At 40.1% G+C, this 23,350-nt stretch overlaps 2 protein-coding genes across 10 annotated transcripts in view; one reads left to right on the plus strand and one right to left on the minus strand.

Moving 5' to 3' along the window:
- Positions 1–162: 162 nt before the first annotated feature.
- ZFYVE21 (zinc finger FYVE-type containing 21) lies at positions 163–16,370 on the plus strand. Of its 4 annotated transcripts, XM_056346707.1 has the most exons (8): positions 167–392; positions 6,485–6,535; positions 9,161–9,329; positions 11,062–11,137; positions 11,837–11,928; positions 12,784–12,837; positions 14,357–14,499; positions 15,856–16,370. In XM_056346707.1, exons 1-8 carry the CDS (start codon positions 261–263, stop codon positions 15,889–15,891), a joined length of 753 nt encoding a protein of 250 aa, XP_056202682.1. In that variant the 5' UTR covers positions 167–260; the 3' UTR covers positions 15,892–16,370. The 4 variants fall into 4 exon arrangements, 3 of the variants coding, with proteins under 3 accessions (XP_056202681.1, XP_056202682.1, XP_056202683.1); XR_008823086.1 differs by lacking the exon at positions 15,856–16,370 and having other exon boundaries at positions 163–392; positions 12,487–12,837; positions 14,357–14,427; XM_056346708.1 differs by lacking the exon at positions 12,784–12,837 and having other exon boundaries at positions 172–392.
- A 705-nt stretch (positions 16,371–17,075) lies between these two features.
- The window catches only part of PPP1R13B (protein phosphatase 1 regulatory subunit 13B), a 68,942-nt gene continuing 62,667 nt past the window's right edge, over positions 17,076–23,350 (minus strand). For all 6 annotated transcript variants that reach the window (XM_056346683.1, XM_056346682.1, XM_056346681.1 and 3 more), the window contains 5 exons: positions 21,658–21,795; positions 21,443–21,576; positions 20,577–20,743; positions 19,467–19,666; positions 17,076–18,601 (listed from right to left, as the gene is read on the minus strand). In XM_056346683.1, the coding sequence (XP_056202658.1) occupies positions 18,560–18,601; positions 19,467–19,666; positions 20,577–20,743; positions 21,443–21,576; positions 21,658–21,795 (681 nt within the window). In that variant the 3' untranslated portion in view covers positions 17,076–18,559. The remainder of the gene's footprint in view (positions 18,602–19,466; positions 19,667–20,576; positions 20,744–21,442; positions 21,577–21,657; positions 21,796–23,350) is intronic.

A 23,350-nucleotide genomic window follows, 5' to 3' on the forward strand; every position in this document is an offset into this window, starting at 1 on the left:
TGCGCATGCGCCTCGAGCGGCCAAAGGGGGTGGGGTGGGAATGATATACCGGCCTGAAAGCCCACGCGGTACAGGATTGGCTGAGAAGTCTGGAGCCAGTGTTCTATTGGGCGTCTGGAGTATGTGGGCGGGGACGGGCGGCTCGCCGCTTTGCATTGGCCTTGCGCCGTGCCCGTTGCGAAGGGCCCGGGCGGCCATTGGGTGGTGGCAGTGCCACTCCCGAGGGGGAGAGTAGCGGTGGCGGAGTTTGAGGGGGGAAGATGTCGGGCTGCGAGGCCCGCGACGCCAAGAAGCTGGTGCGCTCGCCCAGCGGGCTGCGCATGGTGCCCGAGCACCGCTCTGCCCGCAGCCCCTTCGGCCTGGACGAGCCGCCCTGGGTGCCTGACAAGGAGGTATCGGCGGGCGGGCGCTGCCGCTCTTCCCTTCCCAGGCGGGGCGGGGGGGCTCCCTGCGCGAGGACAGCGCCCGCTCGCGCCGCCTCAGGGGCCAGTGCCCGCGGGCAGCCGCGGCGGAACGCCCGGGCGGGAACCGCGGGTCGAGGTCGCGCTGCTTCCCCTTCCCTCCGCCGCCGCGGTTCCCGGCGCCTCCTTCCCCCCCGCTGCCGTCGCTGCCTGCCGCGGCACGGCGCTGGTCGGAGCGCCGGGGAGTGGGTTTCCCGGCCCCGGGGCGGCGGGGGGGAGGTTGCCGGCCCCGGGGGTGCCGCGCTGGCCCGCGGGGGTCGCCCGGGTGCTGAGGGGCGAGTGCCAGGCGGGCTGGGCTCGCCTCCCCTCGCCAGCCCCACCCGGGTGCGGTTGTTGATTTCCCAACCCCGGGATTTTGTTCCCCTGGGTTAACGCACAGGAGGGAGGGGGCTGCCACTCGTTCCTCAGGGGTGGGCGGCCCTGTCACAAACGTTAGTGAAGAACTTAACGAGGTAACAGCATTAATGTTTAGGGAAGCAGCCTCTTTAAATGCTTATAAAGGTAATTCTGAAGACCGTGTTGATTTAAAAAAAAAAAAAAAAAGCAAAGTATTAAGGCACTAAGGCTAAGTTAGAACAGCTCTTCTGGCTCCCGATTTAAATGTTCATAGTGTCAAACAAGTATTGAATAACTTAAACTGCTTCAGTCAGCTTTGTTTTTACATTCTTTTCAAATAACCTACGTGATCATTATATTAAATTTAATGTAACATGCATTTTTTGTTACCTCTCCCTACAGCTAGATGCTAAAATAACTTGACAATCAGTTGTTTGTTTACTTATTGCCAGCGTTCTGTGGTGTGGATGCATGCCAGTGTCTTTAAATGTGGCTGGAATGAAGATTTATTTTAGATGAGCCAATATGAATTTAAGCAGGGAGTCTGTAAACAGAGCTGTTCTTTGCCACATACTGACGTGGTTGGTCTGTTTTGTATGGGAACACTATGTCCTCCTTGGTGAGGAATGAGGAAGAAAATTTTGTCCCTACCTTGTATCTCTTGAGGCAAAGAGCTCTGTGTAAGAGTAGTAATTCTGGAGATTCTCTGCCAGCACAGCTTCTGCAGCTCAGACTAACTTTTACTGTCATAAGGTCTGTGATGTTGGTTTTGTCCAAAATAACCACCGTTTTTTGAAAACTAACTTTTCCAACGTATTTTAAACAAGGGGTCTGCTAAAACATGTTGTGGGAGTTTTCTCAATTTATTCTCTTCCATACTTAGTCAATAAAAAAATCAATAATTCTCCTTGTTATCTGTAGAAACTAGTTATCGGCCTTACAGGGGCTGTAGGTAAGACAGAATTTTCACTGACCACGGCTGAGTGTCATTTGAAGGTCTGGGTGCTCAGCTCTCCGGGTTGCCACCCAGCTGGCGCCATAGTGGTGTGGTGTACTGGGTGTGTTGCAGACCGAGTGTGCATTTATCAGTGAGCTTGTGGCAAAGTCTCAGCAGTTATTGTGCAAGCGGTTTCCCTTTGCGTTGCATGGAGTCTGCTTTTGCTGCGTAGATAACTTGGTGTGCCCTGTGTGCACTCACTTAGGCCACCTGGGAACCCGATTCCTGACATCCTCATCACCATCAGTGGATATGATTTGTGTAACGGTTAAATTGAAATTAGTTTTCTCCCTGACCTTCTGAAATGTATTTTATATTTCAGTAGTCATTGATTATAGCAGGCTACTCTCATTTAAAAAAAAAAACAACCTCCAAGGTACTTGAACTCATATATATATATATATATGAGTACTCTAATAGATAGTACCATCTTAATTCAACTAAAGGCTGTTTGAGGATTGCGGTAGGATTTATTTAAACTAGTTAGATAGATTTTAGAATTAAGTCTGTATATTTTAGATACATCCATCTGATGTGTATGGTTAGTTTGAATTTTATGTTGCAGTTGTACTGCAAGTATTCATGTTCCTTAAAATTCAGTTTTTCCCCTGTAGCCTGTTGGTCCGTAGGCTGATAGTGTTGGTTTATGACTGAATGTTGCCTTTGCATCAGTCTCTGATATTTGCTATTGAGGGGAAGTGTATTATAGGCAAATGTTTTAAGTGTATTTGTTAATGCATATTCTTAATCTTGCATTATTGTTATTTTGTAGAAAGTTGTTTTACTAGATTTCTTAAAGTGTATTGAAGTTCTGACATCCCTTTGGTTAATGATTACCAAATTTGTTACAGAGTTTTTCCTTAAATAAAGCAGGTACATGATATACTGGAAAGCTTATAAAAACATGTTTTTATTAATAAAACAGAATTTAAAGAAAATGTTATCTAATTAGTTAATTCAGCAAGAACACTTGCTCTTGTTACCTTGTCAGATGTAATTAAAAAAAAAAAAAAAAGTGTTCTTTATCCAAGACAAGAGAGTGGTATTAGCAAATGTTGATCTGTCTTTTCAAATACACTGGCTTCTGCTGTGCACCCAGTAACACAACTTCAGTAGCTTTATTTTTCTTATGCAGGAAGAGGCTGCTGGCTTATTTTAAAAAAGTAAAGGCACCTAAAAATTATGGCAGTTAGTAGTTTTGCAAAACTTACATAACACTGAAATATATTGCAATTCTTAAATTTTATGTCACAAGATTATACAGTCTTAAAATACCAGTTGCTTTGAAGAGTTTGAAGTGTAAGGCTGAAGCAGAACTACAGAAAACTTTCTTTTTGGTAGTCTTCTAATAATGTGTCAAGGTGGATAGTATTAAGAAAATTCATGCTGAACATCATTGAACTTGAAACATAGCTTAAAATGCTTGTCACTGCATGTGCCTTGTCTAACCTGGAATTTCTTTGTTAATCGCCAGCAGGGCTCAACTGATTATGTTCCTATTAAGGAAATCTTGGACTAGAAATTGAGCAAAATTTGTGTGTTTGAATGCAGAGGTGGCCAAACCTTGTGACATCCAGCTGTGTACCAGATCTTTGTGGCTGAGGAACACTATGTGCCTCGGAGCTGGGATGTGTGAGGGGAGCTTACAGATGTGGTGAAATTGATTCCCTAGAGCGCCTCAATCACTGCAGGAGGGAGCTGGGCTTTGCATGGCTGGGTCCTTGGTTGGTTCAGATGCTCGGAGTTGGCACTAGCAGTGTGACAGCTGTGCTTGGACTGCTGCAAACTTGTATAGCTCAGGCAATGATTTGGCCCTGTCCAGCTGTAATATCAGAAAGCATTGTAAGCCAGATCTGCCACATGTTTGCATTGTATCATTTTCCACTCTGGCATCAGCTGTTTTTTTGGTCAGGTGTGTTGCAAGGTGTCATTTGATGAGCTTGTGAACTTCTGCATTTGCAGAAGTTCACTCTGTTAGGAGCTCAGCCGAGTGTTATCTTGTGTGACTTTCTGAATCTCTTTGTTATTGTATATGCAAATAAAGCATATGAAGCGTAACTATAGCTTCCTGTGCATCTACAGTATTCTCACCTCTGGCTGAATCCAAAGTATTATGCAAATTTGTTATCACACTTCAGCAAATCTATGAGAAGTTCTACTGTATTTGTAATAAACTAGCTCTCAGTATTTTTAAATTAATACCAGGATCCAGCAGCTGTTGGATGTTCTTCCATTTTCCTCTTGCTGTATGAAGTAATCTGATACCAGTATTAGTGTTATATTGATTGTATGTGACATGAATATACTGGTGACATGTGTTTTTATTTCTTACTTCATATTTTTTTGTTTCTACTTGACAAAAAATTTAATTTGCACTAGTTTTAAAAAGCCTGTATCTTGAAGACCTGGAAATAACTCAAACATCATGCTTCCTCCTCTGTAAATGTGATAAAAAAACCCTTCAAGCAATAAAGCTTAATTCAATACTCATGTACTCTCTAATTATGTCAGCATATGGATGAATAGGAAGAATTCACCTTTCAAGGTGTTCCTTGATAGAGATCTCTTCCCAGGCAAAGTAGAAGTTGCTCTTATACAAATGGGTTCACTTGGTTCTGGTTACTTAAAGCAAAGTGCCTTGAAGGAACAGTGTATCAAGCCTGCTTGTGTTGGAATATTTTTGTAGGAGAATCCCGTTCTGTGATGCCTGCTACCAAATGTCATTTGACTTGTGGTTTATTTATGACTGTTCTATATATCAGGCAGTACTATCATGATAGGTCTGGAATTCAGAAATGCTTTTCTGTAGAGTTTGTGTTAAGTAAGAGGATGGATAACTTTGTTCCTTCCTGAAAAGCAACTTGTATGTTTAACATAACATTGTATATGAAATCTATTTAGGATAGTATTTAGAAAAGTGTTTTTTCCCCCCTCCTTTGTGGCTTGCACTTTCTAATTTCTGACCAAAAAACCCCCCAAACAATATGTTGTCATTAAGAAAATGAGTTAGGCTTCTGGTAAATTTCAAAATGTACCAGAATTCTTGCCAGGTTCAGCTCCCAGAGAAGCTCTTAAGCTACACATGTCAAAATTTAAAACACTAAATCAAGATCAACATAGAGTAAAATGTGGTATTAGCAGTAGAGTATTACTTGTTTCAGAGCTGAAGCCTGGGGTATGCTGAAGTTGCTTTATGCTGAAGGTTATTCATCAGTGAATGTTAGAATAAGCTTTTCTGCAGCTATTGTGAAAAGAGGTGGTTGGCTGCCTTAATTCAGTACAGTATTTGAAACAATACAGGAACATTTCTGGTTCTCTTTTGTGTGGCATTTAGAAACAGATAGCCTACTGTAACAAATACTGCAAGTAGTATTTATGTTCCATTACGGTGACTGCAGTTACGCTCTAATGTGTTAAACTTCTGTTTAGACATCAGAACACTTCATATAAACTATTGCGAATTATCAACAAACTTCTACTTAAAAAGAATGTGAAAAGTTTCTTGGGAATTTTTAATTTAGCTGCTGTAAAATTTTTCTTGGCTATAGTTACTGAGCTTGTCTCAGTGATTGGGTATCTGCTGAAGCAAAAGTCCCTGAAATGGACAACAAAAGCTGTTGTAACCTGAAGGAATTTATAGAAGATAAAGGATTAAGTATTGAAATACATTAATTAAAGGCAAATGGTGATTAATGTATGCTTAGCAAATAGCACCTGCTCAGCTTACGGCATGTTTTTGAGATGACATTTTGCTGTAGTCTGAGACAGTTTGGTTTGAGGAGTTGCGGTTTCTAGAGTTATAAAACTTACTACAGGATCTAACCATGTTCTCCTGATTCAGATGTCAGCCTAATTTTGCATTAATATTTGCAAATAAATCTAGCGATATTTGCATTATAAGCCTTGGAGAGTGGTTTTTGGTATGGTAGAAAAAAATACGTAAAATCTTCATGAAAATCCAGTGATCTAATGGCAGAGTATCAGCCTTTTGGTAGGTGACTTTCTATACAGAAAACTTTACTTGTATAACAATCACTAATCACTTCTGGTAGTTTAGAAAATTAAAACTGTCATCCCCTAAACTCTACTTAGTTGTGAGAGGAAAAAAAAAAGTCTTCAGTTTTTTTTTCTGGCTTTTCTTTTGGGAGGAGTGTGGGTGTATGCTGCTTTTAGGAAAGAGATATTTCAGGAAGTGACATTTGTAGCTGGAATAAAAATTCTTAGTGGCTTGGAAGAAAACCAAGTATCTCCTAGCATTTTTCAGAAATGTGTAACTATTGAGAGCATTAAAATATAAACAATGTTTTAGAGAGTCAACAGAGCATCACAGTATAATGCAGTGAGGATGACAACTTAACACAAATCAGTCGACTCTGGAATATATGACTGACTGGATAGCCAAACATAATTAAGCATAATACTTCTGAAATGTGGTTTTGACTGCTGGCAAGATGCAGTATTCCTTAGGGCAAATGGGTTTGGCAGCATTTTTAGTCTTAGAAATGGGGATGATGTTATTTTGCTACATCAATATGAAATGAAAGCCATCCATAGTGAAAAGATGAAGGATGGAAATTTGTTGGAGGGGTTTCTTTTTAGGGCATAATATAAAGCTCAGTCCTTGTATGTGGTAATAGGTTTAAAGGTTTAGAAATCTTGTAGGTTAATCTTAATTTGTACTGTTTTCTAGTGCCCAAGATGTATGCAGTGTGATGCAAAGTTTGACTTCATAACTAGAAAGGTAAGAGAAACCAGTGAAGTGTAAAGCATTAACTGTTGCAAAATACTATTATGGACTTACTTGGATGTAAAATGTAGACGATTTCAGTAGAATAGCATGCAAAATCAGATGTAACTTGGAAGTAGTTTTTCTTTCTGTTCTGCCTTTTCTGACTACACATCCTTTTTGTTTTAATTCTGCTTTGAAATTCTTCTTGTTGCTCAATGTGTACTACACAGTTAGGGTTCTTCCAAATTACTGGGTACCCATGGGATTTATATTCAAAGGAAGGGTTAGAGCAGCTCGTGTGGAAGTGGCCTGCTAACACCAGTACTGACACAGAAACCAAATCAACTAATTGCGTTCTGTTTTGGGAGATAAAATTAGTTGTGGAAATGTAAGCAAACATGTTTTCAGGAGTAATGAATTATAGTCTTACACTTAAGAACTGTATTGTTAAAAAGCAGATAACCAAAACTCAGATTCTTCTGTTCTAAAAGTAAAACAAGATTTATCTCAGGTTGGGAAAAGGGAATTCCTGATTAAAATAGAAAGTGTAAACCACCTTGATTGCTGTGAGCCATAATTAGGCTCACTGTATGAAGAGAAAACACTAACATTAGAGTTAAGTTATGTTCATTGCATAAGAGTAAGCAGGTCACTGTGGACTGCACGCTGGTGTGCGGAATACTACTATCAGAAAACATTCTGCTGATATTGGGGTTTCTGCATGGAGAAGGAAAGCAGCCTGGCTCCCCACCCCATCACCCTCCCAAATAAAAAAGTCCAACAATGATTTTTAGCAGGGAATATAATTCCTTTGTATAACTACATTGACACTGTCAGCACGTGCTTGTGGAAGTGTGACTTACAGCGTACTGACATAATTGATGTTTTTTAATTTATTGTTTGGAGGGAGAGGGAAGGAAATATTGTAAACCAGACATACCAATATGTTAACCAGGTAGGTGTAAGTTTTCAGGAGGCCTGAAAAGCATTAGGATGTCAGTTAGTAATCCTAGTAATAGACTAGACTAGACCATTTCAGTTGGAAGGGACCTACAACAACTATTTCAGTCCAACTGCCTGACCAGTGCAGGGCTGACCAAGTTAAACCATGTTGTTAATGGCATTGGCCAAATGCCTCTTAAACACTGACAGGCTTGGGGCATCGACCACCTCTCTAGGGAGCCTGTTCCAGTGTCTGACCACCCTCTCGATAAAGAAATGCTTCCTGATGTCCAGTCTGAACCTTCCCTGGCACAGCTTTGAACTGTTCCTACATGTCCCATCACTGGATCCCAGGGAGAAGAGATCAGCACCTCCCTCTCCACTTCCCCTCAATCATGGGAGTGCACTTTCTCCTAGTTCCTGTTTTACCTTTTAGCTGGATGAGTTACGAGCATAGTGTTTGGTTGGAGTGTTCGGGCTGAGAAGTACTAATTCATTAGGCTGCTGCATTTTACTTGTGTTAGCTTTGGGAAGTAAATGCAGGTAGCCCTGGCAAACAGGTACTCCAGAGAATTTTGCCTAGTATTTGGAAGGAAAGCCTAAAACTGACCAAAACTGCAGTGTATCAGTTCCTCATATCAAACTGTTCAAACTTGCTTTGAGCCACAAATGAGTTCCTGCTTGCCTGGGAATACTGGTTCTCACATGAGAACTTGCATCAGGAAGACCTGCTGGGACTGTCACACCCCAACAGTGATGTGGAGCACAAGCCACTGGTTGCAGATTTAGTAGCTGAGAAACACAGTGCAGTACTACTTCTGGTTTTGCAACTTCATTGGATTTGTACTGTTCCACCTCGTATTTCTGATGGAGGAATAGCTTTAGGTTTTAAGTATGAAGACACTATCTTTTTTCCATGGGAAAATCTTGAGAGTAGGTTTTAAAGGAGAAGCATAGGATCTGCAGTTGAAGTTCCCTAATGCTTTTGCTTGCAACTGGGAAGGGACCTAGAAACCACTCTTCTCTTGTGTATTTATTGACAGTAAGGTGAAGGATTTACTGTACGCTGGAGAAGCCCTTTCAGTGTCTTGTCTGGTCTGCTTTGGAAGCATGTTTACAGAGTGCCAACAGGCTTATAGTGCTGCTGTTCATACTGTATTCAGTCATCAGAGATTTCTTTCTACCACCCTAGCAGTTACATTTCCCTTACCTATCCCTCAGCTTGCATGTTTCACATCTGAGAAACTGTTCTGTTTCTTGGGGGATGAGTGTATTTAATGTAGTAACTTTCTCAAATTATTCCCTAATAGTTTCCTTTGTAAATAAATAAAATACTCTGTGCCAACAGGCCGTGGCTGTAGCAAGATACAGCTGCTGGGAAAGCAGGTGCAGGGCCAAGAAAGATAGGGAGCGGTATGGGAAAGTAGGGAGTAACAAACTACAAGGCTGAAGTACAGCAACACAATTAGCTACATGGATAGAATGCTTATTTTAGTCATGATAATTAGGGGTGTGAGAACCACGCGCGTTTAGAGACTACTAACCAATTGTATTTCTGCTTTACGAATATGCATGTTATCGGTTCTATATAAGAAGTGTTAGAAACTAATAAAGTTGAGCAAGATGCATAACTCATATTGAGCGTCTTCTTGACTCCGGTGAACCCTTCTTCCAACAATATTCTTTCATGCTTAGCATCACTGTCGAAGATGTGGAAAATGTTTCTGTGACAAGTGCTGCAGTAAAAAAGTGCCTCTGCCTCGCATGTGCTTTGTGGACCCTGTGCGCCAGTGTGCTGAATGTGCCCTCATCTCTCAGAAAGAAACAGAGTTCTATGACAAACAGCTTAAAGTACTCATGAATGGTAAGGACTGAACGCGTATTTATGCTGTTTTGATCTCATCTGTATTTATTCAAATTGTGTTAAACAAATCTGATAAACAGTAAGAGTAATGCCCCTTGTCAAACAAGCTGCATTTTTGCCTCCTTTAAAGACTGTTTTGTTGTTACGCTTGTTTGTCAGTTAATAATTCTGTGTAATTGACTTAGAGAGAAGTTTACACTTTTTAGTCAATGTTTACAAAGAGTGATTTAATTAAAAAGACAGGAATTTTTAATGCCTCTGAGAACAGATGTGTGTGCAGTTGACATTTTTCTTAAAATGCATCTTTTAGCCATATTCCTGTTACATTAAATAAGGATGAAAAATACTTGACAATAGAGAATATTTTAATACTTTTTTAACAAGATACAGTGCTTGTTTCAGGCTTAATTTGTGAGCTTTGATCTTGTCCATGGCTTACAGCTATGGTTGATGGCAAATCATCCTGAGTAGTCCATTTTGTATAGTATTAAAACTACATGTGATACAGTAATTCATGTTCCAGTTACATTAAGAAAGCTGAGTCTTCAGTTTTTAAATGTTCTGTGATTGTTCAGTGCCTGTGGATGGTCTCTCAGCCCGATGCCAGGGTGTATGATCGGTAAGCTAAGCCACATGTCTGATTAGCACGAATGTTCCTAGGGAGATTCTGTGTTCAGGAAGGAGTATGTTCATCCCTGTAACACACAATGATTCGTAATTCTGCTTTGCAGATGAGGGTGTAGGTGAGTGTTTGAATAATGCATTTTAACCTCAAGACCTGTTTTAAACCTTGTCCTGCTTGCATTTGTGTTAGACAATGAAAGTCTGAAGTTGTGCCTGACTTACTGTAGAGCCAGTGGTCTGAGAGAGGTGGTGGTTGTGATGTCCTTTGCCGTTTTGCTGCTGTTGTCTCTGTCTTGCTTCAGCAGCAGCCTGGGGTCCATGACGAGGGGTCAGTGAGACTGTGTGAAATAGCTGAAATACAGCGAGGTGAAGCCCATTGAGGCTGCATGGTTCACGTTATGGAGATGGACTGCAGGCCATGTGGCAGGGCTGTATGTTGGGTTTTTTTTCATCTCCCAGACCAGCAGTATTGGGATGAGGTAATACAGGGAGCATAAGGCATGGAGGAAATAAAGTGGTTAGGCGTGTAGTCTGTTTTATTTTAAGTTATGCATCACTTCACCAGTGTAGCCAAGATGACTTTTCCGATGTCAAAGAAGCTGTTTTGAGCAGGAGGAAACATAACGTGAAGGCTGAGGTTTATTGACCTCAAAGTAAGGCTTAGCTAGCCTTCAATGGTGAAAGAGAGGTTGTCTTTACTATTTAAGTGTAGAGCTGAAGGTCCCATCCTGCTGTTAGATTTTTTTATTTTTTTTTTAATACCAAAACAATAGTTTGTATTATGGTGACAAGGTGGGGTCTTTAATTCTTGCCATTTCCAAATCTGTTCTCATTTTTAAAAGATTCATCTTGGATATCATCTGTATTTCCACTACATGTGGGAGAAATTACAGAGCAATTGTGAAAGGTCCTGTGAGTCAAAACATGATAATTAAAGATCAGCTTTTTATACTTCAGTGTTCTGCTGATGTTAATCAGTTTAACATTTCAATTGGTCTGTTTACCCAATTCAGTGTATTAGGTGCAGTAATTAAAAGTTAATTATTCTTTTTGATACTTGAATCTTCCTTCCAAACCAGCATTAGAATACTAAAACATTTCTTTCCAGGTGCTACATTCTTTGTAACTCTGGGAACATCAGATAAATCTGAGCTCATGGTTTGTCGACTTTCCAACAATCAGAGGTGAGAAAGATTGATAGAAATTACACTTGTAAACTACATTATTGTTGCACTTACAGCTACGTTATTATCTTATAACCTGAACAAAATATAACAACAACAGGCTGTGAGGATATCAGAGAGAGTATAGACACAACTTTATGGGAGTAAGTTGGTTTGAATTTACTAGCAGTGTGGATCAGAATGCCTTGGAATGGTGGAGCTCCACTCGCTGATAATGCCTCTCAGTGCCACTGGAGTACAGTGGTGTTTGCCAGCTAACAGGGGGTCACAGAAGTGGGGGCAGGAAAAAATCTGTAGCCCTTGATAAAAGCTGGTTTCAGAGTGATTCTAACACTGCACTACATTGTTCATCGTTGCATCCCAAAGCATTGCTTTGGTCATCCCTATAATTTGGTTGGCTAGAAAACTTTAGATTCTGTGTTCTCTTTTTCTGCTAGAACTTTGGTAGAATGCTTTTAAAATTTTGAAAGGGTCTTCTGGCAAACTGAACTATAGGTTTTGTGGTTTGTTTGTTTTTTTTTTTCTTTAAGTGAAGAACTTCAATTAAAAGTAATTTTTCTTGCTTGATTTTTCTCCCTGTCCACCCCAAAGAACACAAAAATAGCTAGTCACTGAGAGATTATCTTTTTCCTTTGATTTGGACTTGATATTGTAGGGGAAATTACGCTTTTTTTAAAAAGGTTTTCTTCTGTTACATAGGTATCTGGTTTTGGATGGAGACAGCCACTATGAAATTGAAATTATACAGATTTCAACTGTTCAGATACTTACAGAGGGATTCACTCCTGGAGGTAATTTTTTCATTGAGTACAAATTAACTGTTAAGGAAAAAATTACGTGAAGTAATTATTGTTTAAGCTAGAGAGTGCATTTCTAGGTTATTGGTAACCTAGGTGTAACTATGTTAGTTACAGCTGCTTTCAGAATAGAGCGCAGTGTGTGAAAGCCTGTCCATGTGGCTGCTGGGATTTTTGGGAAAACCTAAAAATTGAGAAATTGCCTTCCAGCTATACTATGGGAGAGCTTCTTGACAAACCTGAGTAAAGGTGATCATCATCTGTTTTGGTCCTTTCTCTTGGCTAAATATAAACCCCTATTGATTCAAAAGCTCGTAGGAGGGAACTGTTAAGTCTTTTGTAGCTTCCATCTCGGAATCCAGCTGGGATTTCTCTTCTATGGGTACAGTTGTGAGGAGAGAGAGAAAGAGAGAGAGAAACTGGGGGGGGGGGGGGGGGGGGGAAGTAATTAAACTATGTTTTCATAACTTCATTCAACATGAAGGGGTGGCCAAATGAAACTGGTAACATCTGAATCAGAGGGCAGCTACTTACTGCCTCATCTCTTATCAGATTTTAGAGTATTTCAGGATGAACTTGAATATGATTTCACTGAAATGAGAGCAAACAAGGTCAGGAATTTTAATAATTGTTCTTTAGCAACACCTCTGCCACTGCTGGATTTTTCTAATTGGACAGCCTATCTGTGCAATATTCAGTCAGTACAGCATGTTAACTTTAACAAACTTATCTTGGTATTCAAATCAACCAGACATGTTGCTGAGTTACTTAATGCTCCTATAATTCCTTGTTCACTACTCTTCTGACTGCTTTGTCTTTTTGCCTGCCTGCCTGCCTACCTGATGGTAGAAAAAGATATTCACACTTACACCAGCCTTCTGGAGAGCCAGCATATTACTGAAGGTATCACCGGTACCTTTGAGCATGACTCACCTAAGCATGCTGTCATGACCCCCCTCCCATCTTTCTTTGCGGTGCTGGTTTTTCGCTTGATCTGTAGCTGTTCAACTTAAAGATGAGTTATGTTCAAATCTGACATGTATCTGTTCCTTCCTGTCTGTTTAATAAACTGAGAATGAATGTTGTGTAACTTTTCAGAGAACTAAAACACTCAAGGCCTTCTTTAGACCAAGTGTGCTATTATTATCTGTGCTAGAAGAGAGAAGGGAAGATGAGAAATAGTATCTTTGGTGGTACACAGTATTACACATCACCTACTTCAGCAGAGGTATATGCCAGAAATGAACAATGTACTTTTTGTGTACTGTCCAGTAAGGCTTTGCACTGAATAAATGAACTGTTAATTAACGTCTTGCTTTTCCACATCTTTAAAAGAAGTAAGACCTCTTGTTACGTAAGGTTACTGCCCAACTCGGTAATGTCCTGGAATGCCAGACTTGGGCAAACTGGTTAAATCTGGTGTTTGATTTCCACTGATTTAAATAGTGCCTTAATCTGTTATCCTGACCAGGTAGATGCAGGGGTGGGAGTGATGAAGTTGGATTGCAGTTTATCCTAGAATGGGGGGCACACAGTGACTTGTACAGACACTGCCTGCCAGCTTTTGATCAGGTTGCTTAGATTGAGATTGTCTTTGTTTGGTTTCTTGGCTATTACAGTCGTGGCCTCCAGGAGCCCTCTTGTGCAGACATTTTTAAAAAGAACTCCACAAAAAGCATCCTTCTGTATATTGTGGTGCTGTTCCTGGGGCTTAGTTTGTGCTTTACTACTCCAGGAAATAATGCCAATCAGATGCGGTATTTTAAACAAAGCTTTTGTTTCACATCTGTATTTTTGCTTTGGTTTATCTCTTTTACTCTAGCTGCATAGAGATTAAGATACAAACATCTTGCTATCACACTGTTGTCAGAGCAATGACTTTCGTAGCGGATTTCCTTCAGGAAGTAAATGATGTTGCCAGTTGTTTTCTAGTCTTGCGTAAGCATCTCTCCCAACTCTTGTCAGGTTTGAAGGGACTTTTGACTGCTACGCCAGGCTTCTCACCAAGCAGGGGTCCCTCTTTGGTATCAGTCTAACTGGACACTAGTAAATCAGTTTACAACCTGCAGGCTACAGTATGAAACTATGGTGTCTACTCCAGAGAAGATGTGGTAACAGTAAAACGTGAGGGTATTCTTAGTGTGGGTAGCTAGCAACTTTACCTGACGGCTTACACAAGTGCTGCCTCGGCCGTTGCCAGAGAGAATTACACAACATTGAGTCTGCACGTTCTGTTGCCTGGCACAAGCTCCTGCAGTCACCACCTCCTCTGATGTGGCAGTTGGTAGTGCACTGGCAGTTAGTAGTGCTTTGAATTAAGTGATAAGCTAGTTTTCTTCAAACGTGCCTGTTAGCTAAGAAGAAGTTGTGTTACTTGGTTGGTAAAACCTGTTGCTGTTCAAGACTTTACTTCTTTTTTCAGGAGGTAATACTCGTGCCATAGGTATGATTCTGCAGTATAAGGTACCAGGATCAGAGGAGGTAACACAGATGAAATTTACAGCCAGTGAAGACTTCAGCTGTAACAAGAAGTTGTCAGCAAGCTGGCTGGCAGCTATGCATAAGGTAAGCAAAGGAGGGAAAGCTCAGAGAAGGCTGAAGAAAATCTTCATGTGGGGCTGCTCAGTAGCACTGAAGAGAGTCTGCAGCCTTAGGAGTCTTTTTTACCATTATTTTTTATTTAAGGACTTTAGGGCCTTGTCACTAAGAAAACAGAAGCTATGGATTGTTGTTACAAACATGACTTTAGCTTTATGCTCAGGTACCTGACGAAAATGGGCACTACAAACGGTTTCCTAACATCTTATGTATGTCATTAGGTGAAAAGAAGTAGGAATTAAGACTTTCAAGTTCCTTAGGTTTTTGTTACTCACTGAAGAATGTGCATTATGAAATACTCTTCTGAACCTAAACTCAGCTAATTGTTTTCACTACTTCATGAAGGTTCAAAGAAGTTGATTTTTGAAAATGGGGGCAGGACCCTGTGGAAGACTGTTCCACCTTTTGTTGCTAGGCTCTCTGTGGCTAATGAAACTGACAGTTATGGGAAGGAAAAACCAAACGCACCCCTAGTTCTGGAACTTTGTTCATTTGACCAACTGATAATCCAAACTGTAATTTATAAGCTGTCTGCAAATGCAGGTGCGTGGCTGTTTGCTTCTTTATCCCTGTTGTTAGGTTCCCCAGCCACCCCCAACCCTCGTATTGAACTCTGCATTCAGCAGAGAACTTTGCATTGCCACGCGAGTGCAGTGTAGCACTTCCTGAATACCTGTTTTAATTCACCTTTCACAAGCGATGCAACTCCTGCAGATGCAGTGAGAACCGGTATTTTATGGATAAACTGAACACCCTTCCCACACTGATTTGTCTCCTTTAAACTCTTCACAGGAGTTAAGCTCGGTTTTGAGCAACAGTCAGTGCTGTGAGACTTCCAGAGGGCCTAGCTAACAGTACGTAAAAGGACTTGCAGCTAGAGAACGCACATCTCTTCCCATGGCAGGGGGCAGGTCGAAACTGTTGTTTGAGGCACATGAACACCTTGCCAGAACTGTGCAGGGAAGAGGCAGAAGGGGTGTGGGGAATATAGACCGGAATAACATTGTTTACTGCCTATGTTTAGAGAGATTACCAAGATCTCTGAAACACTACTACTAGTCTCTTCATTTCTGACCAAGAAGAAACAAATTAAGTTGGTCTAAAATCTTCAGTGACCTAGGTTCTGCACTTAAGTAACCCTGAATAGTCTTGAAAGTTTACTCTAGTGCCTATCGCATTGGTGTTAAAGGCCTTAGACTAAGGAAAGTAGAAGAAGAATTTAAAGCCTTGGGTTGAAAGGAAGTTTTTGGAGGGGTAGGAAGGAGATGAGGGGGCTGCAAGTGAAACTTCAGTTAACACAGTGACCTTTTGCCTTCACATCAGGCAACAAAACTTCTTTATGAGTCCCGGGACCAGTAAGGGCAGCGAACTGGTGGCCGCTTGAAGGAAGACACTAGCCTCCACGGACCCGCCCTCTCACTTTTTGCTAATTCGACAGCTGGTAACACTTGCTGTTCTTGACCCTTTCCCATTCCAGTGTGGTTCATGATGTAAGAATTGGCAAACACGAGAAATTTTTTTGAACCATAAGTATTCACTATAGTGTGCAATATGTATACAATTAATGCTTTAAACAGCCTCACCTTTTAAGACTCTGTATATTTTGTTAAGCCTTTATTGGCACTTAATATGTAAGTGACCTGCACTACAGCTAATGTACAGCACAACTTTTATAGTAACACTTATATATACTGTTTGCTACAGAAAGCAAACAAATGTGTATGTCTCTTCTGCAGAGAATAGCTTTTGGGTATAGATCTCAGGTTTTTCCCTCTATCCAAATGTTTAAAATCAAATGTACAATAAAATCTGCCTTAGATATGATTTTATAGAACTCACTTGGGGTTTGTTTGGTTTTTTTAAGCATTTCATTTTAAATATCTAAGTATTTCACCAAATACCACCAAATGGACTTACATGAACGTGACCTTGGAACTTAATTTCTGTAATAAGTAAATCTCCAGAATAATTCTTAGTTTTGTATTTTCTTTTGGTAACTAGCTTTTGTTAATCTAACTGTAATTGTATACAATTTAATGTACAAATATGAATAAATTAATTCACTTATTTAAAAAAAGGTGATACTTAATTTTACAATATATAGCTTCTTTAACGACGGGTACCATGGTCTCTGCTCTGAAACTTCTGACTTGTTATAAACAGCACCCTGCTTTTAGTTTGGAGTGCTGCTAATTGGTTCAGCTATTGGGATGAATCCTCAGCTACATGTGCTGTGCCAGGTTCTGCCCTCAGTCATCCTACCCTGGTAAAAATTGCGTATGTGAACACAGCTTGTGTCTAAAGGACCCTTGAAGGCTGTTCTAGACAAGCATTAATTTGGCACAGCTGGAATGCTGGAGAACTAGTGTGAGGAGGTTCCAAAGCTGCTGGGCAAGTCATTTTTTGTGCAGCTGGTAAAGCCGTGAGGAAGCATGAGTTAGCAGATAGAACACCGCAAGCTAGAACTAACCTTTTTGTGTCGGCTGTGACCAAAGGCCTGTCTATCCTTGCTCCCTGTATAAAGATACTGGAGAATGCAGCCATGCCTTAGCAGTACTTTATTGTGCACATTTACATGTTCTCTGAATTAGTGTATCATAGGCTCTTGAAATCATCACATTCATGTAGCAAATTCTTCAACAATAATACCCTTTCACTTTTCACCACAATATATACAGTTAATGCTAACCTGTGGTAAAAGCAAGTTACAGCACTGCAGAAATGGATATATAAATTATACACAGAACTTGTACATGAAGAATTAATCAAATTGCATACTGTTAAATGGGAGAAAATTACAAGAAATATGGCTAAAACTTATAATGGGAAATTCAAAATATAGTTTTGGTATATAAAATCATGTACAATTAAAATTCCAGTGAAGTGCCTTTTTTTTTTTTGCCTTTTTTTTTCCTTTTTTGTTGCGTGAAACTACAACGTAGTGGAATAGGTTATTGCATAACTTGCCTTGGCAACAGATTTAGGCTGCCAAGAACCACAGAAACTGTCCTCAAGTAAGCTATTGCCTTTCTTAAATCCTTCCCTAAACTTTGTTTCTTTCTTCTCCTTGACTTAACATCTACACTACCCTCTTTCTACTTCTATCCCATCCTTCATATTTTCTTCTAGACTGACTCAGGCAGACTTCAAATGACACAGTATAACCCTTACCCGGACTCTTACCCTTTTCAACTATTGCACTTTCATCCATGCAGACATACAAATCCCTTAAGCTGCTGCAAGTTCGGTACTAACTGTTGTGTCCAGGACGGACAAGCTCGGGTGGTTAGTAGGGGATCCTTTACATTAGCAGAGGTAACACTGGTGCTGTAGGCTGAATAGTCAGAAAAGAAAACACCAAGTGAAATACTGTGTAGGGATTTTGAGATGTGTACAAATACTAGCTTGATTCTAAATGCAAATACTAGATGCCAGATTATGTAAAAGCTTTTGTCAGGGTTGTCTAGACCAGGATTGAAGTGTAGAGCATGTAAACACTTAAAATCCTAGCCTTCATCAAGCTTTGGTGACTACTTAAGTTACACATGTAATAGGTGAAGATCTTGTGTCCTAGAACCCAAAAAGTTGATCAGTAATAAGAACTCAACATTCACTGGTATCGAACAAAATGTCCAAAGTCCTGACGTGGGACAGTTACTGTGGGGTTGGAGCAAACTGGACAGCGTATCTGCACTCCGCAAATGACACCTCTGAACATTGAACACAAGAAAGCTCCTACCATGGAACTTTTAACTTAAAACACTGCTTTAGATGATAGTTGGCGCAACACTGTAGGTAGTGGAGGTATCACTGTCCTCATCAGTGGTGGGTCACATAAAAACGATCCTCATTTACAAACTGCAGATCTTGAAAATCGTGGATGCTGTCCATTTAACAAGAGAAAGCACCATTAAAACTAAATGTCATAGTTTTATTTCTCTGTGTGAAATGATCAAAAATGATGGCTCCAGTGTATGTTTTAAGTTTCCAGTTACCAGCACGGTATTGCACTGTTGTACAACCGATTTCAAGCAAGGGTTCGCTGTCTAGGTTTTATTCGTGGATATAACTGTAAAAACAGAATAAAAGTATTAGGCTTTGCGTGCTTGATACCAAGTTAAATATAAATCAGTTCAGTTATAACCAAGGGGTACTTGCTAACAAGAACTGGGAGATGAAGTGTTTGGGGGGTGGGGGGAGGAAGTTTTGGTAAGCTACAGCATGTTCTTAGGTAACCTTTGAAAAATCACACAGAAACAGCAGGATGCCAAGGGCTGACTTACTCCTGGCAGCAGCAGCAAAATTGCTGCTGTGAGGGTGACTTCATTCGTTTAGCTCCAAGATCCCAGACAAGACCAAAGGACGGACGCTTTGACGTAAGTACAAGAATTCCCTGTTGAGCCCCAGAGGGCTTCCTTCCTGCTCCGTACGGTTCCCTTACGTGTTCTGTCCCCTGTATCTCTCTACTTAGTAGCCATATGTTCCCCATCTCCCATGGTAGCAGTGTTCCCAACTTGCCTACAGTTGTCATCTTCAAGACTCCTTCCTGAAAGTTCTAAATTTCTACATATCTATATATTGCTTAGCTCGTGCCAGGTATTAAAACCCTTCCTACAGAACTTCCTGGGCCAAAGCTTCAAGCTGCCTAAATAGAGCCACTGCACTTTACGTAGGGGCCCTATATTTTAGCCAAGGGGGGAAAAAAAAAGCTTGTTAAAGATTAAAGCATAAACTACATTAAATGTATTAACTTGCCAAATGAAAAACAGCACTAATCTCCTAAACATAGCCTCTCCTTTTTGTTTGTAATGACACAGAGGCCAGAAAGAATAAAGATAATCTGCTTTGTGCCACTTCATACACAGAGGGATTCTGACCAAAGATCCATCTGGCGTTCCTGCTTCAGGAGGAAGTAAAAAATAAGAAGAACTTACCCCAAGAAGGTTTTTAGGCACATAGCCTTCTTTGTCATTGAGGCGGGCCCACCACCACTCTGTTTCATTGTCGTCCTTACGTCTTAGAATAGTAATGGCATCACCCTCGTGAAATGACAACTCATCATTATTCTGGGCTTCGTAATCCCACAGAGCGTACACCACTCCTTTATTCATCACTCCCAACTTCTCCTGCACTCCTGTTAACAACAGATTGGAGAACGCACTAGACAGTAAAATACCTTGGGTTTCTCCCCAAGTTTTTTAGTATGGACACTGTGGCCCAAATATTAGTCTGTTATTTATAAAAGTTTCATGAACAATATTCTGCACTTCCATGACGAAATACTTTCAGAAGTTTAACTGTGATAAAACCAAACTTTACAGAATGTTTTAAACCAATTTAGAGCGTAATGTTTTCCTCTTATTATATACACAATAGAAACTTTACAATCTTACATTCAAATGAGAATAAAAGTAGTTTTACAAATGTTTGAGCAAAGCAGCTTTCTATAACTGCTGTTATGTTTCTCACAGGGCTGCCTTACACAGTAGCACTTGGAACCTTTTGAAAACCAGCAACGTCAAGTGTATAGAGCCTTAATGAAACTTACAGCTTCTGATGGAAATTAAAAACTTGTCTGTTACATCCAGGTACTTTTCTTGCAAAATACACATTTTATTTATATATACACACACACTCTCTCTCTCTCCAAATACATCCCTTCATTAATTATTCATAAAGTATATGTATGTATTCATGTGATCTAGAAATTTGTGCACCTGGAGGTTAGGAATATCTCTGTCAAGATAACTGATGACTCACTGTTGCTGTCAAAACCTCCCCATGGAAGCATTTCCTTGAAATTAAGCCAAATTAAACTTTAGAAATCTAACATTAGAAGGACCCTGCAAAGTAACTCAAAGAACAGAAGGGCTATGAGCAATGCAATAATGAAAATACTACTCTGCTTTTACTATTTTGAAAGAACAGGTGGTTGATGGGCAGTATTGTCAAATCTGGGGCCTAGGCAGATGTTTCATGCATATCAGAGAGAGAAAAAAAAAAAAAAAAAAGCTAAAAGTTTCTGAAGTAGTATCACAGCTTACCATACAAGAACTGGGAACACTGAATATAGCCTTCTTCCATCTCTTCACACTTGTCTGCAGCAGTTTCTATATCACTTATAGTTGAAGCGAAAATAGCTGCCCCAGATTCAACCAGCAGTTTACAGAGATGAACACTATTGCAAGAAGCAGCACAATGCAAGGGTGTCCTGAAATAAAGCAAAAGTGTATACATGAAAAAAAACAACTTCCATGAATCCTAGCTTTTGCAATAGAGTTTAGCCTGTCAGTTTTAAAGAAAATTGTTCTTTATGATTATAGCCTATGTATGCATTGTTCAAAACCTGCTAAGCAACTGGAGTGCACTCCAGGATTTACCTGACTCCAAGTACAGCCACACATTATAAAACAGATGTTAGCAAAAATGTCTGTTCTCATAGCTTAGAAAGCTGCTGGGTATAAAAAGGTATTTTCCAATATGAGGAAATTTGAAAGGCAGAACAAAGGCGAGTGAAACAGATCAGCACAGCAAGGCTTCACATCCCCTCCAAACACCTCTAAAGTGCTACACCTACCTGTAAGGCTAGATTCTTCAAGGACACCAAAATCTGTGGCGAGTTATATGAAGGTGAAACTTAACCAAATTAACTTTTGTCATGTTTTATTTACAGTTTAATTATTTCAGCATCTGAGCAAGAAAGGCAACTATACCCCTAAGGAAAACCAAAAAGTAATGTACTTTATGATTTAAGTGTGCTTGCACAGGAGTTGAACACAGATCAGAATGTGCTCACTTCCTAGGTGTAAAAGGGAAGGAAATGGTTCCCAAAACAGGTCTCGACTAAATCTTGAGTGTGCATCAAAATGGCATTTCTCCCAGATGCCAAGTTAAAAATCTTGACACTTACCACCCGTCACTATCTGCTGCATTTACATTTACACCAAAATCAAGCAGGAACTTCACAATGTGGTGATGACCAGCACACACTGCGTTATGCAAAGGTGTAATTCCTTCATCATTTGGTTTACTGGGATCATCAACCTATTGAAAACGTAAAATAGTTCAGCAACTTTTTTTCTTCTTCTAAATATCTAAAGAGGTTGCCATTGTCTAGAATCTCACCTCATATATGATTCGTTGTACAAGATCAAATTCTCCCTCCAAAGAAGCATCTAGGAGAAGGGCCAATGGATTGAACTTCACTCTCAAACCGTGGCCTGTTCTTTCAGAGTTAGGTTTCTTCAAGTTGGTACGTTTTGTCTGAGTAGAGATGAAGGTTGGAAGGCATCATTTCAGCTCCCGTAAGTAGTACAAATTGATTCAGTTACTTTTTAACTCAATGAAGAATCCCATCCTTCTTGAATGGTAATTAGCTAACTATGCAAACATTTCTGTCAAAGTCTCTAAATAAAAGGCTCAATATCTCACTACGTCTTATCCAGTCAAAAAATGAAAAAAACACACCAATATCATTTAGAAGCTTCTAATTAATGGTAGCGAGTACAAGAAATGAAGTACTTAAGTCAATGATTTTTGAGCACGACTATCTTAATTGTATCTAATACAAGCTGAATGTGTTTCTGGTGGATTGTCTCAGGCACTGTCAAAACTTTTGCTTAGACTAGAAAGCATGACACAATTAAGCCCGAGTATCATTCTCTACTCGGAGTAATCTTTGCCTTGAAATAGCGAAAGTACCTGCTGTAGGTCAGTACCTACAAAGAGTTTTGCTGTGGGAAAGAAAAGTACAGAACATGAAGCTGTTTTATGTGACGTTCTAGCTGGTGTTATCGGAGGAAGCATTCTCAAGATCTGAAACACGGAAATGCACTTTGAGAATATTTTGAATCATTCACATGCGTTCTTGCCACCTTCCAGAAAAAAACATTATTTTTTCCAGAAAATATATTCCAGAAAAAAACTACAGCTTTTATAGAATGCTTTTAGTGTCTAACACTGTATAAGATCCATTTTCATTCATGCTCCTATTTAGTATGGCTATTTCAGTTTGGAAAATAAGCCTCTCACAGTACGAATAGTATCTGTTGCCAGCATGTTCCATTCTCCCAGAAGTATCCTGGCCCGCTTGTGCTCATGGAAAATGCATTCAGGGCTCTGTGCACACTGCAGTCCAGTTGTCAGAGGAATGCAAGTTCCCCAGATGAACCAGAAAGTGGAGATGTTCTTTGAAACTAATGTTAAAGTGCGTCATACATCAACAACTACAAATAAAATTCAGTTTTCTCCCTATTTCCAATTCTCCATATGCTGTAGATTTTGGTAATGACAAGTATTTAAAAGATTTTGGTGCAGCTGGAGGAGGGCCTTTGAAAGCGATTCAAATTATGTGACAAGCCCATTAGAAAAAACATTTCTGCTAAAACAAGTCAGCTGTGTTGCTGTTAGTGTTGGCCATGGTCTCACAACTCTGCTGAGAGGGGAAAAGGAGCACACTTCTCCCAGAACAGTTATTTTGGCTTGCCTGCAAATTAAAAAGCTTCCCACTGATACAGCTTACCCTTAGTTGCAAACAAATTGTTTTGTAGGCCCAGGGAAATGAGTATTTTTAATGGAATCTCAGATTCCAGAATTAGTTCTACAAGAGTATATCCCTAAAAAAGTTCTACAACCTAAAGTACATACACAATCTCCTGTTACCTCCATTAACAGCTTTATTATTAAACAGCTACAGCAGTATAACTAATCCACCAGAATACTCCTTGGAGCTCCCCTGGTTTTTCTTTTCTTTTAATATGAAACGTGAAGTGCAAACATACTGCTTAGCATCCTACCATCTTCCAGTTGCACTTAAACA

The sequence above is a fragment of the Falco biarmicus genome, chromosome 7 (genome assembly GCF_023638135.1).
Source record: "Falco biarmicus isolate bFalBia1 chromosome 7, bFalBia1.pri, whole genome shotgun sequence".
In the NCBI taxonomy this organism is placed as follows: domain Eukaryota; kingdom Metazoa; phylum Chordata; class Aves; order Falconiformes; family Falconidae; genus Falco; species Falco biarmicus.

Bases quoted from the DNA above. Each gene is read 5' to 3' on its own strand.
- ZFYVE21 (XM_056346706.1), top strand. From the start codon at position 261: ATGTCGGGCTGCGAGGCCCGCGACGCCAAGAAGCTGGTGCGCTCGCCC. The intron at 9,330-11,061 runs GTAAGGACTGAA...ATTTCTTTCCAG, and splicing joins GCTTAAAGTACTCATGAATG to GTGCTACATTCTTTGTAACT. The intron at 11,929-12,486 runs GTAATTTTTTCA...ATCTCTTATCAG, and splicing joins AGAGGGATTCACTCCTGGAG to ATTTTAGAGTATTTCAGGAT.